The following is a 16,973-nucleotide window of genomic DNA, read 5'->3' on the forward strand; positions in this document are numbered from 1 at the left end:
CATCCCTGTACAATGAGCAAAAAGACAGCAAGCACCAAGTTTTCCCTGGTGAGCGAACCTTCACTGCCAAGCTCCTGCTGCTTCCAACCTTTTTTTAACCACCAAATGAACTTTTTATAGGAGGGCTGTTGTTGTTTTAATATTCTGGCTTCTGTAGGGCAGTACAGTTATGTAAACTTAAGCTGCTCACAGACTGTGCTTTTCTGTAGCCAAACTAACACAGGAATTTGCTTAAGACTGGTGAGGTCTTCCAAAGGCCTTGATTGAGACACAGTCACGTTTTAGGTAACTGCGATTAAACAAGTTTAATCCTTTGCTTATTTTGGATCATATGAACACGTTCCAGTTCCATCATATGTGCAGTAAGGCAAACTAGCTGGTATGAAGATGAGAGGCGTGTCAGTTTTCCCTTGGCATGCTGGGAATCCTAACTGCGGGACACAGCCTATTTTCACAGCATTTTCACCGGCTGCCCTGAATGCATTATTTAATATGGAGGGTGCACTACAGAAGCTGATATGACAGCTTAGATAAAAAACAAGCAGGGATCAACGATACATTTCCTCTGAAGACTAACAATCTATGTAAAGATAAACTGAGAAATGGCCACAAACAGCACAGCGCCTAAAGTTAAATGCTACTCAAGGTTAATTTGTGAGGTATTCCTTTAGGTGCCAGTACAAACAGGGTCCTGGAGAACTTACACTGCACACTGTCCACGCTCCTCTCCACTGCTGCTACAGTATGCACTTGTAGCTGATCCGTGCACAGATACAGCCCCAAGGTCTCAGCTAGCACACCATCACAGATGGAATCACTAAACGGGGCACAGAATCTCCGTTAATGCCTTTAATAAAAATTCAGCAAAAGACCATATGATTTGAATATGCAATGGACTGGGGCATGACAGCTTAATTCCTGCTATCTGGTGTAAGTTAAACCAAATCCATACCCTTGAGTATCAATGAATCCTGAAGTGGTTGGCTGAGCTGGTCTAGGTTCCAGGCTAAGTTTGACTGTCTCTTGATACTGAGTATGAAATACTCACACCCAACGATGTAAATGTGCAAAATCATCTGAGGTATATTAGAGACAAATTAAGGAATGATGATCAGTTCTCAAACTGCTACTCTGCTAATTGAGCTGATCCAACAGCAGCATTTTAGCTTGTGAAGGCAAATGTTAAGGCATTTGTTCTTAGACAAATGACGACACTGTACTGTAACTCAATTTCTCTAAATACAAGGAATTGAATGTTCCACCTTAGTTATCCCCTCAGCACATGGCTGAAATGTGGCAGGGGATTCAGAAGACAGGAGGCAGACTTTTGTAAGGGAAGGGGAAGTAAAAAGAAAAACTGGCAAAGCACACAGGTGAGCTACATGAAGTAAAAGAGAAATAGAAAGCCTCTTTGGCATTTCAATTCAATTCTGCTTTGAATTACTCTGCAGTCTACCTTCTGCCCTAACATTCTGCAGTTAAGAGCTTCCGGCACTTGCGTATTCAATTATTTCACATCAAATACAGGTATGCGGTAAGGAAAGGTAAGATAATAGCGGCTATGCTGAAGTATATGCTACATGGTTATTGCCAATATCTTATGCTCTCATGCCTACCTAAAATTCAAAGGGAAATAACATAAACAATAAAATATTTGCAAACTGAACTTCATTTTCACCTTTACTTCATCACATTTTAGTGGGCCCATGTAGCTTATTAGAACAACATTGACTAAAGAAAAAAAAAAAATCAACAGCGATCAATTAATTTGAGAAATGAGATAGTGAGCCAGTTGGTAAATAGGTAAAAAGGACATGATGTTTGATGTTTTGAAGCAATGCCAGCTTTTTAACACCGATATTTACAGTTAAATAAAAGCAGTTATTTCTGGACCAAACTGGTTCACCAACCAAATATGATAAACACAGTGAAACTGAAGTTGAATTATGAAATAAACTGACCATTAAGGTTATGCTTTCTGGAAAAATATATTCGAATATACAAAGGCGATGCTGAAAACTGAAAGCATGGAACTGAACATTTTCCTCAAACTGAATTAGCCTTTTCTTATATAGCAAACAGGAGCCTTGTACAGACACTCACATGCAAGTTATAGAGAAGTCATGTCCCATCAACTAAGAATAAAGATACTGTTGAGCCACTAATGTGTCACACAAGGGTAATCCTTAGCACAACCTTGCCAGAAATGACAGTACCTTTTAGCTGAAAGTCAGAAAACAAATAAGCTAAAAAATGAACAAGATTTTTTGCCTTGCAGTCATTGGGGTGCATCCAAGTATACATTCTTTATGCTGAAGGGTACTGAATTGTACTGTAAAGGGAAAATAAAGTACATGCAAATGATGTTAGATTGTACAGGGTGGCTGGTTTACAGAGTCTGAACAGATTCCTTCAGAGAATAATTTCTAGAGGCCAGATTGACTGGGCACTGATAGACTGACAAATGCATACCTCCCTTGATGGTTACAACAACAAATCGCATTGTTTCTCCTGCAGAGCATGGAGGAAAACATTCACATTCAAGGAGCAATAAAACAAGTACAAGAAAGGTAAAAAAGAGAAGGAGATTTAAAGATAAAGCTAAATGCAAAGTTACTAAGCTAAACAGGCAATATTTCAATGTTTCCGTGGCCAGAAAACCAAATGTAAGATTGTGACAAAATTAGATGGTTCAAACATTTTAAAGAACCTCTAGTTAAAAAAGAATGGCCTGGATAACTGTAGCTAAACACTGAACCAAGATGACACTTTCCCATAACAGAGATTATGACTCAACATCATAACAGCAAAAATGTAGGCTATACAAAAAAGTTTTTCTAATTAGCACATTTTACAGGATTAATACTTAAAGTTAAGCCAGACTGAGTAAAATAAGATGGGCACGGTGGAAACAGACCACCAGCAAAACGTATTTGATCCCTTCTGTACTGATATTTGTAAGCACATAAATAATCATGTTAAAGAGTAGCTGGTCCTATGAATGCAACTTTCCTTTAAGGTACTAAACTGAATCCTTCACAGAAAAGGCAACACAATTTCATGTAAGTAATAGGGTCTAGAGTATCGGCTGACTATTACTCTAAATCCCCAACAATATTCCTGATATCATTTATGCTGATGAGTATGAAAGGAAAGCTCCAAACGCTGTAAGTGCAACTCAGCTGTTCAAATCTTGAGTTTTGAAGAAGTGGTGTGTTTTTAAATTAAAAGCAGTATCGACAGGGTACACAAACAATGGCATTTACACAGCCAGAGTTTAAAAGCAGGTAATTGTCTACTAGCTAATAGCTTCTATGCCTGGCAGATAGCTGGCTATCCTTTCATTCAAAAGGACCAGAAAGCTCAAAAAGGTTGCAAAAGGTTGCAACTTAAGTGAAAAAAGACTTGGGCTGAAACCAAACAACCAAAATGGATAACGCCAAGCAACACTCAAAAGTCCTGAAAGCTCGATGCTCAGCACTGATCTTGGATCATGGGGAAGTGAGGATCTGTGCAATTGGGAAATAGCCTTGTCATAACATGTTTCAGTGAGAGATGGAGGGAGGGAGGGACGGACAGACAAACAGACAAACAGGGCTCATCTAAACAGAAACCTCTCACAGAAATTCTGTGTATCCGTTGACCTGTGCTATGGCTGCATTTCATTACTCCTTTCCGGTCTACCCATGAGATAGCAAGGTTTAGGTGCGTATGAACCTGTGCAAATTTTCATATGCAAATTTCTAGTAAAAGTTTTCCTTATCTTAGGGACGGTCACAAGAAGGATCAATGAAGCGCTACATGATTGTGGACAAAACTGTGAAAATGGAGCTGTCACCGAAAATAAATCTACCCACAGTGCTTGCAACTACACACAGTCTAAACACAATAATTATAAATTAAGGGTTATGCAACAGATCCCTTAGGCAGCAATCCCAATTATCTGCATGGCCTGAGGCAGCATGCATTCTAAAGACAAATTTACTTTGCTGAGAGCATGGATACTGCAACTCAATTTTCAAACAGAAATATGTATCAGATTTACTCTAGAGTCAGTATTTGCACTACTTTTTAAATAATTGCAGTGGGTTTAAGAATTGGACTGAAAAATTAAATATTGAAAGGTTTTTTAAGGCAGAAATAATCTTGTTGATGAAAGTTATAATATCCTAGATGCTCACCATTCAGCATTTTCAATATATGTTTCATATGATGAACATAGCTCATTAAGAGAAGACAAGGGAAGACACTGAGCTACAGAAAGTCCAGAGAGATCCCATTACCAATGTTCCATTTCAATATTATATAGATGCTGAACTCTCACCATCAGGGGGTCTTGTCCAGCCAAGTGGCAGAAAGGCTCCACCGCCTATCACCAACAAGGATCAAACCAAAGAATTGTCCTTGCATGTCTTATCGGACTTCAATGAGTCTGAAAGATTTTATTGTTTTAAAGGGCTAAAATGAAAGTCATTTCTTTTTAGGTCAGAAAATTTTTCAGTAACTTACTCAATAATTCGGTTCAGCCTTTGATTCTGTAGTTGCTGGCCAACAGCCATGCAAAAAAAAAAAAACACCATGTGATTTTCAAGAGACTGAACTTTAAAATATTTACCAACATGAATGATGCCAAAATGTCTTTCATAATTCTTCACTGTGCTGATTATCTTTATACATGAAAACTTTGTATTGAGTTAAGGGTGGCTCAAAGGAGCTTACAGGTTTACACACTGTATAGAGAAGATACTCGTTTGATAAATAATGTCACAGACGATTAACCAATAACATGCTTGCAAATGAATTCAAACGATAAAAGCAGTGGATCAGTAGACAATTCCAATTATTTTAATCAGACACACATAAACATTATTTAATAATGGGACAGAGAAAATGATTGATTTATAGAAAATTCAAAATGTATGACTGCCATGTACAGAAGTTATGCTCCAAAAAATATCAATGCCCCAATTCTCTCTCAGAGCTAAAACGTCAAAACCTTCAAAATGAAATAAGTAAATATGTGAAAGTCAAGAAAACTGCTGCTGAGTCTGCTATCCCTATCTCCTCTGATGGATGAAACTAAGCAGTAAGACTGCAGTGTTTCGGGGCAACATCAAAGCTACAGAAATCAAATTAGAATACATACCAGTAAGAATTAAAGGGAATTTTATGTACAGTGAAATGAAATAAAGACAAAGTTAACAGGACAACCCAATAAAATATTTACCATGACCAAAACTCGGCATGCTTTGATTTATACCAAATGGTGAGCCCTATTCCAATTCCAAATAATTAACAGCACAATGTGCAAAAGACCTCATGCAGAAAGACTCAAGTAGCGTCTTTTTGCCTCTACCTTGCCTCTGTTCAAACAGCATTTTCAGGGTACAGAAACCAATCTCAACTTTATTCATCTTTGGATGCTCTGCATTTGTCGTTTTTATTATATGGGGCATGATGGGTCTGAGGACAATCTCTCTCTGATTCTTGCTGTTAGGAGGAGGTCAGAAATCAATGCTCTTTTAATCCTGTGTCTGATTTGTCCTTGAGCAGGTCTCAGCCAGAAAGAGCAGTGCATTTGTGCATGTAGAAGCAAAAGTCACTGCCCATGACTGGAAATCATCAATCACTCCCAATAAAGATAAAATTAATTGAGGGGGAGCACTATCTTTGGAAGAGGCAAGAACAATACACATAAACATACTCCTTTGGAATTTAGCGACTGTCACCCATTTATCAACATGAGTTCTCTATGTCAAAGTGCAGCACTTTACCTGAGCAGTGACTCCTTCAGCATTACGTCATCCCACTTTAGCCCAGCCCAGAGCATGGAATAACTCAAGTGTTTTACTATGATACTCTTTCTATATTATAATGTATACTATTAGGATATCAATGTACTGAGAGTAAAACAAACACCTAAACATAAAACCTTAAAGGCTTTGCTAAAAACAAACACAGTAAGTGGTGTGCATTTCTGTAATCCATGAGAAGGAGAGAGAATACAGTTTTTTTTTGTAAGAAACAGAGGCAGCTAACCTTTGAAGTGCTGGGAGACAAAAGTCAGCAAGTACAGCAGAAATGGCACTGGTCTATCACTTAGCATTATCTTAAACATTACATTGTTTTAAATAATCTGCTGCACTGAGGAAAAAGCGTGTTCTTCACCATCATGGGAATTTCCCCCAAATCCCAGTCACCTGAACACAGTCCTTTAATCAAGACCTTAGAGCACAGAGCAGAGTGCAGAGTTTATGTGATGCTATACATATTTAATTAGATTTTGTCAAAAATAATTATTGGCAAAGGTCAGATCATCATAGATTCAGCAGCATGAAGCAAAGCTATGTCGCTCTCTTGCACCTCTCTACAGCACAGCTTCATTGCTTGCATTCAATGCACCAGGCCTGGGTATTTCCAAATGGCATCTGAGGACCAAAGGGAGGGGTCAGTGAAAGGGTCAAGCTGGAAGCAGTAACCTTCATGGCTGGGCCAGGACTGAAGGTCACTGCCTCCGGAGAACATCTGCAGTGAAGGCAAACACCTCACAGGCATTAACATGGCAGCCCCAGCGACATCTCATCAGGGGGCTTCATGTGACATGTGTCACATGTACATTACTGCTGCTGCCTACTTCTGAAAGTCTGATAAAAACAGAAATGTGACACGGACCCAAGTCTGACAGCCACTCAACTGGAACTCAGAGTGCCTTCCTGCTCACATGATATCTGGATTGTAACTATGTCACAACATCAATATTAGGCAAATCTAAAGGTTACACTTGATAAACCGATAGTTACTTCATTCTGCACAGTGGGTTGAGGGCAATGCTGACGTATACATTCTGATACAGGGGTAATCTAATTCAGATGTCATCTGACCAGAATTTGGGTGGGGGGAGGACGATTGATAAACGTAATGTTTTCCGTTTCTGATTGTGTGAAAAATTAAATGAGCATTTTAACTGCATAAACAGTCACTCACTATGTCCTGAAGCAGAACTAATTAGAAACTTTTGAGTTCGGTCTGCACCCAAGTGACAGTGTGGTGGTGGACTGGATAGCTAAGTGTTTGAAAAAGCTAAACATTTTAATGACTTCCTGTCTCACTGTCTCGTTGATAGATGGGGGCACCACTATCAATCTTGCAACTGGTTCTTTAAGCTAATTATAAAGCCACGAAAATCCAGTCATGGGGTGATGGGAAAAGCTTGAGCATTGAGGTCAAAGCACATCTAACTAAAATCCAGCCACCCTAAACCATACCAGAAAGTGGGCCATGCTGGAAACAGAGGGCAGGGCAGCCTTTAACAGTGCTCACAAAAGTCAACCCATGACAGTTTGCAACTGTCAATAACTCAGTGTCTTTTGTTGGACAGTCTCATTCTGACAGATGGAAAATTATGCAAGACACAGCTTCATATGCAAAGAAGATTTTCTCATGATTAAATCAGGAGGACAGAGAGCATCTTGAGGTTCTGTAGCTGCACACCAACCTGTGACCTCTACAAAAATCAGATCACAAAAGGCAGAATTTCCTCCATGCGAGATGACACCCCATACCAAAATCATCATTCCCTCTCCTGCACAGGTTCTGAATCTAGCTTAAGTGGGTCTAGGTGCCATGCACTCTTGTATCCAGCTGGTAGGAGTCTCATTACCATTCCTTGTTTCTGACTGACTGATGGCTGAGACTTACAACTTGCTATAAATGTGAACTTTCAATCTAAACTGCAGTGGTTGAACTCATGGAAGGTCGAGCTGCAGGAGTTTCAAGGAGAGTTGGGGCTGCTTCCTCCCTGGGGGAGACAGAAGGGTGGCTGGGAGGAGATCAGAGAGAGGCTGCACAGATGTCACCCCCCCCCCCACCCCACCCCATGCACAGACATGACATCTCACACTGCAGTTTGCCTCGTTGCATTTGCCACTATCGCTTCTCTGATTATGGATGGTTACTCTGTGCTGTATCATTTTCTAAAAACCCTTTATGAGCTTTAAATAGATCAAAACATGACCTAACAAAAAGCAGTCCTAAAAAATACACCTAACTTCACCTTTCACCCCTGACCTCCAGCGATTGATGACCAAGGCTGAGGCAGGACTAAAAACTTACAGAAAAGAAGCCAGACTCACTGCACCTACTGTCAATCTGTTAAAAACACAGACACAGGGTGCCGAAATGACCTCATGATAAATGAAGTAATGGATACATGTGCTGTGATTCATGAGCTCTACTTTCATGGGGGGGGGGGGGGGTAGCCCACTTAACAGAGGCATATAGTGACTCAGCCTTCCTACTGAAATACCTTTATCTTCAAGTCACTGCAGTAACAGAACAATCAAACTAATTTACCGAGCATAAAACACAGTAGCCGAAAGGACAGCTACATGGAAGGTCTTAAAATGCTGGCCATAGTATAACTGTACAATAACTCGTCTTTGGGATATCCAACTATTAGGATATCACTAGATCAAATTCTTTTTTCAGGCTCAGGTATGCATATGTTCTGCTTTGACAAATGAACAGCTTATGGCAGGAGCTGACTCCTCTCTGAACACATGCATTAAAACTGAAATAGGACTTGGAAGCTTCTCTTTCTTATCTTGGACTAGTGAAGTAAATCTAAATACTGTAGAGTGGCTCGACACACTGCCTTCTTAAGTATTCATCGCTGCTTGGGGACCAGAACTGCTTTTGAAGGGGGTCTGCCATCAACCCAATTTCAACTTTATTTAAGCAGAGCAACAACTTTCATCTGCAGTATATTTCAGAAGGTTCTCCCAAGAAGCAGGCTGAACAAACATTTCAGATCCTCAATTTAGATGTATGGGCTGAAACCAGCACATACTGTATGAACACTTTCCCCACACAAGCCTCGTCTAATCTTGCAGCAATTCAACCAAAATCAACATACAGAGTTGCGAGTTGAAATTTATTAAGAACACTGTGTGCCAAAAGGCACTAACTACAGAAGCCAACCCCTGGTAACTGGAGAATGTGAAAGCGAGGGGGGAAAAAAACCCACAATCAATAACAGTCAATTACAGCAGCTTAAAACAAGTTGGGGAAAATAATAGACCTATGAGACTATACTGGTGTGCTCCTGCTACATACACTTTTTTTTTTTTTTTTTTGCATTTTCCAAAAAATTGACACAACCAATGGAAATAAACATCCAGCACTGGACACCGATCCCACTGCAGTCAGAAAATGCTGGAAAAACAACAATAATAGCATGACTAGATACAGAAGGTGCTTGGAAAAGTCTCAAACATCTCACATACTACAAAGCTCCCCATCAGTGAAACATATCACTATTAGTGAAAACATACTTCATGAATTGCCTATTCAGTCTGCATGCATTTCTAAGTCACGTTTTAAATGACAAATTTTAAATGCACACATTAATGTCTTTTAATCCTTGTACATACTGGTGTACTCTGACTTCAGTGTACTCTTGTTTATGCAGCTTGTTTAACTTCAGTAAAGCCCTCATCCCCTAGACTACTCTGTTGAAAAAAAAGAGAAAGGATGTGAGGAAATCCTGGGGTACTTTGATACATTATGCAGTACCATGGTTTGAATATTCTTTTGACCTAAGAGCACTAAACGCATGTCAGTCCGTTTGCTGCTGTTATACTATTGCAATCACAGAAAGAGGGTTTGATCGTTTCAGTGAATAGACAATCTGCACCAAACCCTTAAGCAACTAACTTCGAAGACCAAATCGGCATAAGAAAAAAACGGAAACTCTTTTGAACTCAGCCAGCAGTGGATAAAATGGTACTGATGGTTAGTAAATGAAGAAACCAGCTTCCCATTCGACTCGTTATTGCGCTTGCCAGGCGCAGTGCCCGAGTGGACTGCTATGGGGATATTCGAGCTTACCTTTGTGGTAACAATGCATAAACAGTCCATCCTTGTGAGCGATGCAGCAGTCTCCCACTTCTCAGCATTTCATCGCGATCCCTTTGTTCCCTTTTCCACCGCACTTCAAATCGGACCCGTTCAAATTTGTGTGTCATAAACGAATAATCTCGCGCGCTGGAGGTCAAGGCTAGTCCTGTCGTTGGGCGATCCAGAGGTGTGGAGTCTGCATCCTTCACTTCCTTCGCCCGTCAGCGCTGTGAGTGAACTCCGGTCGCTACGCAGAGGGATGCTCTTTCCTTCTCTTTAAATGATCCAAGCGTACAGTCAGGGTTAAAACGCCCTCGTGAACAACAGGCTCCAGACCATGCCCGTTCCTTTTCAGCGACATGTGCAGATATGCGTTCGCTGTTACATTAACCCTAAAATTTCCGCTTGACTGCAACTCGAGGAAAACATGGGCAACGTTTCATTTCACTATCATTCAAATAATAAAAAAGGTTACTGAAGAAACATCGATGAAGCCAAGCACGAGACGTTTTCAGTTTGCACTTAAGTAGGTTGCTGGATTTCACACGCGTGGCATTCAGCATCTCTCAACAATAAATCGAATCGCCTGCCTTTTTCAAAAACTCAATTTGTAGATGAGGCGGAGAGTAGGAGGGGAAAAAACGTGGTCCTGAAACTTCCCACGATTCCCACGTGGACACCCACTGCGTCTCACGATGCAGAAGACGACACTTAAATTCATTATTCCTCCTTGGTGTGATTAATGTCCTCTTACCGAATTCAAATAAAGCATAACATCCCGGCTCATGAATTAGCACTATTACACTTAAGTAGACAATCACCTCACAGTCATTTTTCTAAAAGTAGCCAACAAAATCGCAGCTGGCAGAGATAAATCACTTACAGTGCGTGTACCTATGTGCTAGTGACATTCGGGTACCGAATTGAACATTGAACCGAGATAGAAAGCATTTGTAAGATGTCGGATTCGCAAGCTTTCACGCATAAAATATAATTTCACTAAATCAAAAGCGAGTTATTGTACGAAAAAGTTATCCACCAGAAAGAAAAGGTGCAGATCAGGTTACTGTAGACCGGTGTGACACATATACATTGCAAGCAGCTGCGCAGTGCTTACAGTGTTACGAGCGTTATAGATGACGTGTTTAATTTTTTCAAAGTGCCCTGTCGTGTCGAGTGGAAATGGTGGACATACAAATATTTCGTAGCCTTTAAATATAGGAAATAAAAAATATCAGACTATAACTTCCAGAGTCGGGAAAAGCACAGGGATTCAGGAATTTAAAATCCACTCAGGAGAGAAGCTATTTACCGTGGCCGAAATGAGACAAGAGCAGATTTAGAGGACAAAAATAAAATATAAAATGTTTTCATAATGAAGTCATCAGAAATATTGGGCAAAAAGGTGAAACTGACAAGGTCAATGGCATGCTGCAGATGTAAATTAAACAGAAAATGATAATCTAACAGAACCTCCAACATGTTCAGACTGACTGCACGTTAGAGCTGTCAGGCCATTCTTTGAGCAAAAGCTGTCAAAGTGACTGTGAAGGGAGAACTCTGTGCTTACTGAGTTACCTGGAAACACTTGCTTTGAAAAGGTTCAACACTCAAACATGTGTCAACCCTGACAAAGTGTCATAGATTGCACTATGTCTGCATTGAGGGTCATAAGTGACATTGCCATGACAGTCTAAATTTGCATGTCATGGTAATTGTATTCATTCAATTAAGAAAATCAAACAAGACTAAGGCTACAGTTATCACTACTGTCCAATTGAAATATATGCTACCCCTTTGATTCCGGGTCCATGTTTACAAAAGGAGACAGCAAAGTCAACATCTACAGGAGATTCAAATGTATTTGTACCCATCATGCATTATGTACATGTTAAATATTTTATTTATTTATTATTTATTATAAATGGTTTGTATTTCTGCTTGCACATTCACCTTCTGTTTTCAGCTGCTCTTCTAATCAGTTCATTTAGTGGCATAGGGTGGATATGCTGTCATTCTGCTGTGCCAGTGTTTACATTTTAATGCCCAGGTCTCACACTCCAATGCAGCCATCTGTAGGCATCTTAGAACACAGTCAGAGCTGTACACAAGAGATTTGGAAATGTGCCTGAAAAACTTGTAGGTAAACATGTCTTGATAGCTCTGGAGTATAGCTGGAATTGCCTGTAGAAGCACTCTATTGCCCCTTTTCCACCAAGGCAGTTTGAGGGCCGGTTCTCGAACCAGTTGTTGACGTTTTGACAGCCAAAGAACCAGCTCTCAGCCAGGAAAACTGGTTCGAGAGAGGCACCAACACTTTGTGGTCTAGTATAAAGAACCGCTTACGTCAGGGGCTGGGGGCAGGATTATCGCAACCAACAAGACCACCTAAAACTTTGAGACCGCCATTTAAAAAAAAAAAAAAAAAAAAAAAAACAGCTAGTGTCATCAACATCTAGTCTGCCTAAAAAGAAGGAGAAAAACCAGAGTTTTATTTTTCAAATGTTTCCCCTTGTTGCCAGCCAGCTATGTATTTCTTAGCTGTATAGCGAACTACTAGTTTCTCACATCAATGTTACAATCAACGTTTGTAACATTGATGTGAGAAATTAGTAGCTATGCTTGCTAACATGCTTGGGTAATGTTAGCTGACCAACAACTAGCCAGCTACCGTAACCTTGGTAACAGTAGCTAACACTAGCATGCTACTTTCTAACATTGCCATTGACTCACCTACCAATGTCACTTGACATTTGGCTTCACAAAAGGCTAACATTGTACAAAGTGTAGTGGACAAGTTTGTTTTTTAAAGCACGGTTCTCTTGTTTTTGTTGTTGTTTGTTCCGGCTAGCTTGGCGCTAGCGGGAAAGTGGAGACGTATACAGACGTATACAGTGACATAATGACATGGCTCTATGGTGGCTCTCTAGCCCGTGGAAAAGCAAACCGGTTCTTAGAAGGTTCGCAAATTGAACCAACTCCAAACTGGCACTAGCACCAACCCAGAACTAGCACCTAGTTCGCGTTGGTGGAAAGGGGGTATATATGGTCACAAGGTGGAGAGCTGACAGCAAAATGGAGGGAAGAAATAGGCAAAATTGTCTCATTTACAATTCATATATTCTCTATGCATATTTCATGACCCAACAAAAGTCCAGAAGCTTGTTTTTCCATTAATACAGTCTGTAACAGAATGTAGATAGAACAGACATAAATTGCTTGCATGTAAATGGAAAAAAAATCAAATGAAACAATTAACACTCCCTCCTCTACCAGTGAACAGCTGAGTAAGCTTATGTGACTACTTTTCAAAAGCAAGATGCAATGAAGGATTCAAATGGACTTTGTGTGTTACCTTACAATAATTTGGTAATTCATATTTCTATAAGACTACACCAGAATAAATTACAAGCTCAGCCACACTGAAAATACAAACAAATTGTTACACTCAGCAAAATGGTAAACTGCAGGTATGCATTTTAATGTTGATTTGTGCAAAAAAGGAAACACTTAAAAATTAAAACTAACACTAAGACCTCTTGACTTACATCACAGTGTAATGCCATCTCAGTCTCCATAGACTATACGCAAGTGAGAGACTGTCAGAAAAACGTAACGTATTTTACACTTAAGCTTTATTGAGCCAATTTGCATGATTTGTCTTTGTTGCATGAAATTATTGTTGTAAGAAATTATTTCTGGTTTCAATAAACTAAAAACATCTAAAGGCACAGCAATAAAAAAGTGATTTACTGTTTATTAATGAATGGCACATTTGCTCAAGGTACGGAAACAGAAACCAATAAAAATGTAAATTATAAGAGAGAGAGAGGGGGGGGAGGGGGATCAAAGATTTGAAGACTGCCATGTGTTACGTAACAAATGTGAGACAGATGTTTTATGTTGCCTCATCATATGGTAGCTACTCCCACTCATCTGCATGCCTCTCATTAGAACTGCTGGCAGGCCACAAATGATGGACAGCAATCCTCTCAACGCGTCATTCAGTGCAAGGAGCACTGATTAGTTGACTTTCATTATCACTCCCCACATACAATTACAGCAGGAACTACTTCGGCCATTTTCATTTTAGATAAACCTCCATTTACGCATCTTGGTGCCTAAATATGTTATGCAATTTAGGGATATGTCTTTCCCATTACTCAGTAATGAGCAAAAGTGACCCATCAAAAACATGTGACATGAAACTACTACTTTCATCTGTAATGGCAGTCATGAATGTTCAGCAGGCTCACAGATGGACACAAAGCTTCAGATGAATTACAGGTTGAAATTCCTCCATTTCACTTTTGGCAGATCAGTAACATTACTCACTCCATTTGTGCAATTTGTCCACAGAATCTTTAAATCAGCCAAGCTGTTACAGTGATGACACTGCTGCTCACGTTATATAATCCCCAAAGCATGCGCGCATTTAACCGTCATTGGCTGAAACATCCGGTCAAATGTGACCCGCCGAAAATCACCGTTTCTCAACTGCTGCGATTGCACCACTACTATTGTTCACTATTGTTTTTTCACCCGTAAGACATGAGAGATGATCAGTAATTATGTTGTTTTCTTGACCGCTGTCTGCATGATGACATTAAGCAGTGCTGCAGCCAGTATAAACAGCGCATGGCTCAGGAGTGCACAACACACCACACAGATGAATATTTGATTTGTCTTAGGTTCTGTGATTCATTCCTTAGATCAAAGTGACTCTTTTGCCCCAGTTTCCATTGTTTATCATCCAAAAGAGTTTACAACTTACACTACCACAAGAGTTTGCCTTTTTGAAGTAGTGGGAATGAAAGTGTCCTCTCAAAGTTTTAACATGCCTGCTTCACAGTGAAGCAGGGGCTTGCCTTTAGAGAACCAGAACACTTACTTCAACGTCAAACTCAGTTCAATGGCTGTTCAACAATAACATATTCATTTTAGCACATTCATAGGATCCAGTGATTATTAAATGAGAAATCATGGCCATTAACGTGAATAAAGAACATATGCATTAAGACAAGAGAACGTCACAGAGATAAATTTCTTAAAATCAACATTAGTGTAAACTGACTTGGAAAAAACAGCACAAAAATGTCAAAGGCGCTGACATTTTAGACAAGTTACTGATAGTTACATAATAGCGATTCAGATACTGTACTGAGTCATCAACTCACCCCAAGGAAAGACTATTCTCCAGGCATTTAGGGTGCAGTATCTGAGGTCCATCCATTTAAAGAGGAACAATAATGCAATAACATCGTACTGAATTATTACAGACACACTAACACAATGACTAATATTAATGTATTTGATGAGTTTTGGAAATCTATGTAAATCTATTAATGTTTCCAGTGATGACCTCTAAATGTGATAATCTGTCACACCACATCATTATGAAATAGTCTGAAGAGCAGCAATTACATCAAATAATGCAGCGCAGACCAAAGCTGTGTCAAAAATGCAAAAAGAGCATCTGGGTCATTGTCACATTGTGTTCTGGAGATGAGGAGGTCCAGCCAACGCATCATCTTTCAGCAGTTCATTACCAGTAATGTACGCAGTGAGGTATGAGGCAGGTCCCTCAGGGCTTCTGTCTGCAAACTCTTCATGCTGCTCTGAGTAATGCAGCTTTGGCCGCGGTCACACATGGAATCATTCAGCCCATGAAGACCTTTGGGCTCAGACTTGTGCACAGCTAATCTAAAATAACTTCCTCAACACTCCTTTTCCATACTTCCACATATACATGGTATTCCATCTATCAGAGAAGCACAACTCCACCCTCGGGTGGCAAATTGCCCTTTAAAAATATTCCGTATGAGACTAGATAGCCTGCGACACAACCCCTTACTGTCGATCTCACTGGATGAGACAGAGCAACACTGGTCTGCTGGACAGATGTGGGACTCAATGGCAGCAAATGAATGGGGCCTATGGTGATATGTGATCCATCCACAGCTATAGCCACCCAGGACAGGGTCCAGTTGCTCGCACACACTATGAGGCGGAAGGGAATGAGTTCGCCAGGCATGCAGCCATGGAAGACACTCCACGCACCAGGCGTGCTACTTACTTGTCCGGCCTTAGAAGAGAGAGCTTTTCCTAGTGCATGCAGTATTTCATTTAGAAGGGGAGAGTCCTTCAGAGGCCAAGTTATTCACAGGAAAGAAGAAGAAAAAACAATTTCATTTCATTCTGATACATTTTCAACAGGATTGCATCACCCTTATTCCAGTTCACACAAATGCATTCTCTAACAATGTGTGACAAAAAATAAACAGTTCAAAGGTCAGATGCAGTTCAATAGCAATGGCTGAGAAAGGTTATGTGGAGTCAGCTTTACCACACATTGAATCAGTCATGCATCCTATTTATTCTCATTCCATGTGTTCACGCTGACCTGTATGCTGATAACAAAGGCATGACCAATGATTGAGTCCCTTACACAAACCTAATGAAGATGTTCAACCTAATCTCAAGATGATGGGCCGTCTTGTATTTTGATGCAATCCCCTTTCTGCTGTATGGTCACGTGCTTCCCCCACCAGAAACCTTTAATTGAAAACTAAAACATCTCAAACAAATGGGTACAAAAGAAGTTTGTAGCAGCAGTGAATGTACAAATGATTGGCCAAATTACATTCAACTGAATTTCAGTGCAAGGTACATCCACAGCTCAATAAAGTATAACACAGTAAGAATGTTACGTTACAAATGCCAAGTTTTCATGGTCGCCTTAAATCTGCACTACCTTTTAGGCATTCCATAGTGTCAGTCAGGTCACTTCTACATAAAAAGTCAGGATACAAAGCAGTCCAAACAATTCATTTCCTTAGGAACAAAGTGCAAAATCTTCCTGATTAAAGACCCTTTGTGGGCAGGACCCTGTGAACCACAAATGTTATAGTTTATAAAGGACATGGAAACAAATGTTCTTAACACTGTCATAAATGACTGATGAGAGTGCCTTAAGTGTCTATTCCAAATATATGGTATTGTACCAACTGATGAAAAGTGGCCCTGCATGCAATTAGGCCCCATGGATGGACACTAATGCTCTAATTGAGTAGCTG

The 16,973-nt window shown here is 40.1% G+C and overlaps 1 protein-coding gene across 12 annotated transcripts in view; it reads right to left on the minus strand.

Moving 5' to 3' along the window:
• dlg1 (discs, large homolog 1 (Drosophila)) overlaps positions 1 to 16,973 on the minus strand; it is a 170,112-nt gene that overhangs the window by 132,153 nt on the left and 20,986 nt on the right. The window contains exon 1 of one of the 12 annotated variants that reach the window (XM_036517268.1): positions 9,889 to 10,155. The exons of the other annotated variants lie outside the window; for them this stretch is intronic. Coding sequence (XP_036373161.1) covers positions 9,889 to 9,918 — 30 coding nt within the window. The 5' untranslated portion in view covers positions 9,919 to 10,155. Of the gene's footprint in view, positions 1 to 9,888; positions 10,156 to 16,973 lie in introns of those variants that run through there. 12 annotated transcript variants of the gene reach the window in all.

This window comes from Megalops cyprinoides, chromosome 2 (genome assembly GCF_013368585.1).
Source record: "Megalops cyprinoides isolate fMegCyp1 chromosome 2, fMegCyp1.pri, whole genome shotgun sequence".
Classification (NCBI taxonomy): domain Eukaryota; kingdom Metazoa; phylum Chordata; class Actinopteri; order Elopiformes; family Megalopidae; genus Megalops; species Megalops cyprinoides.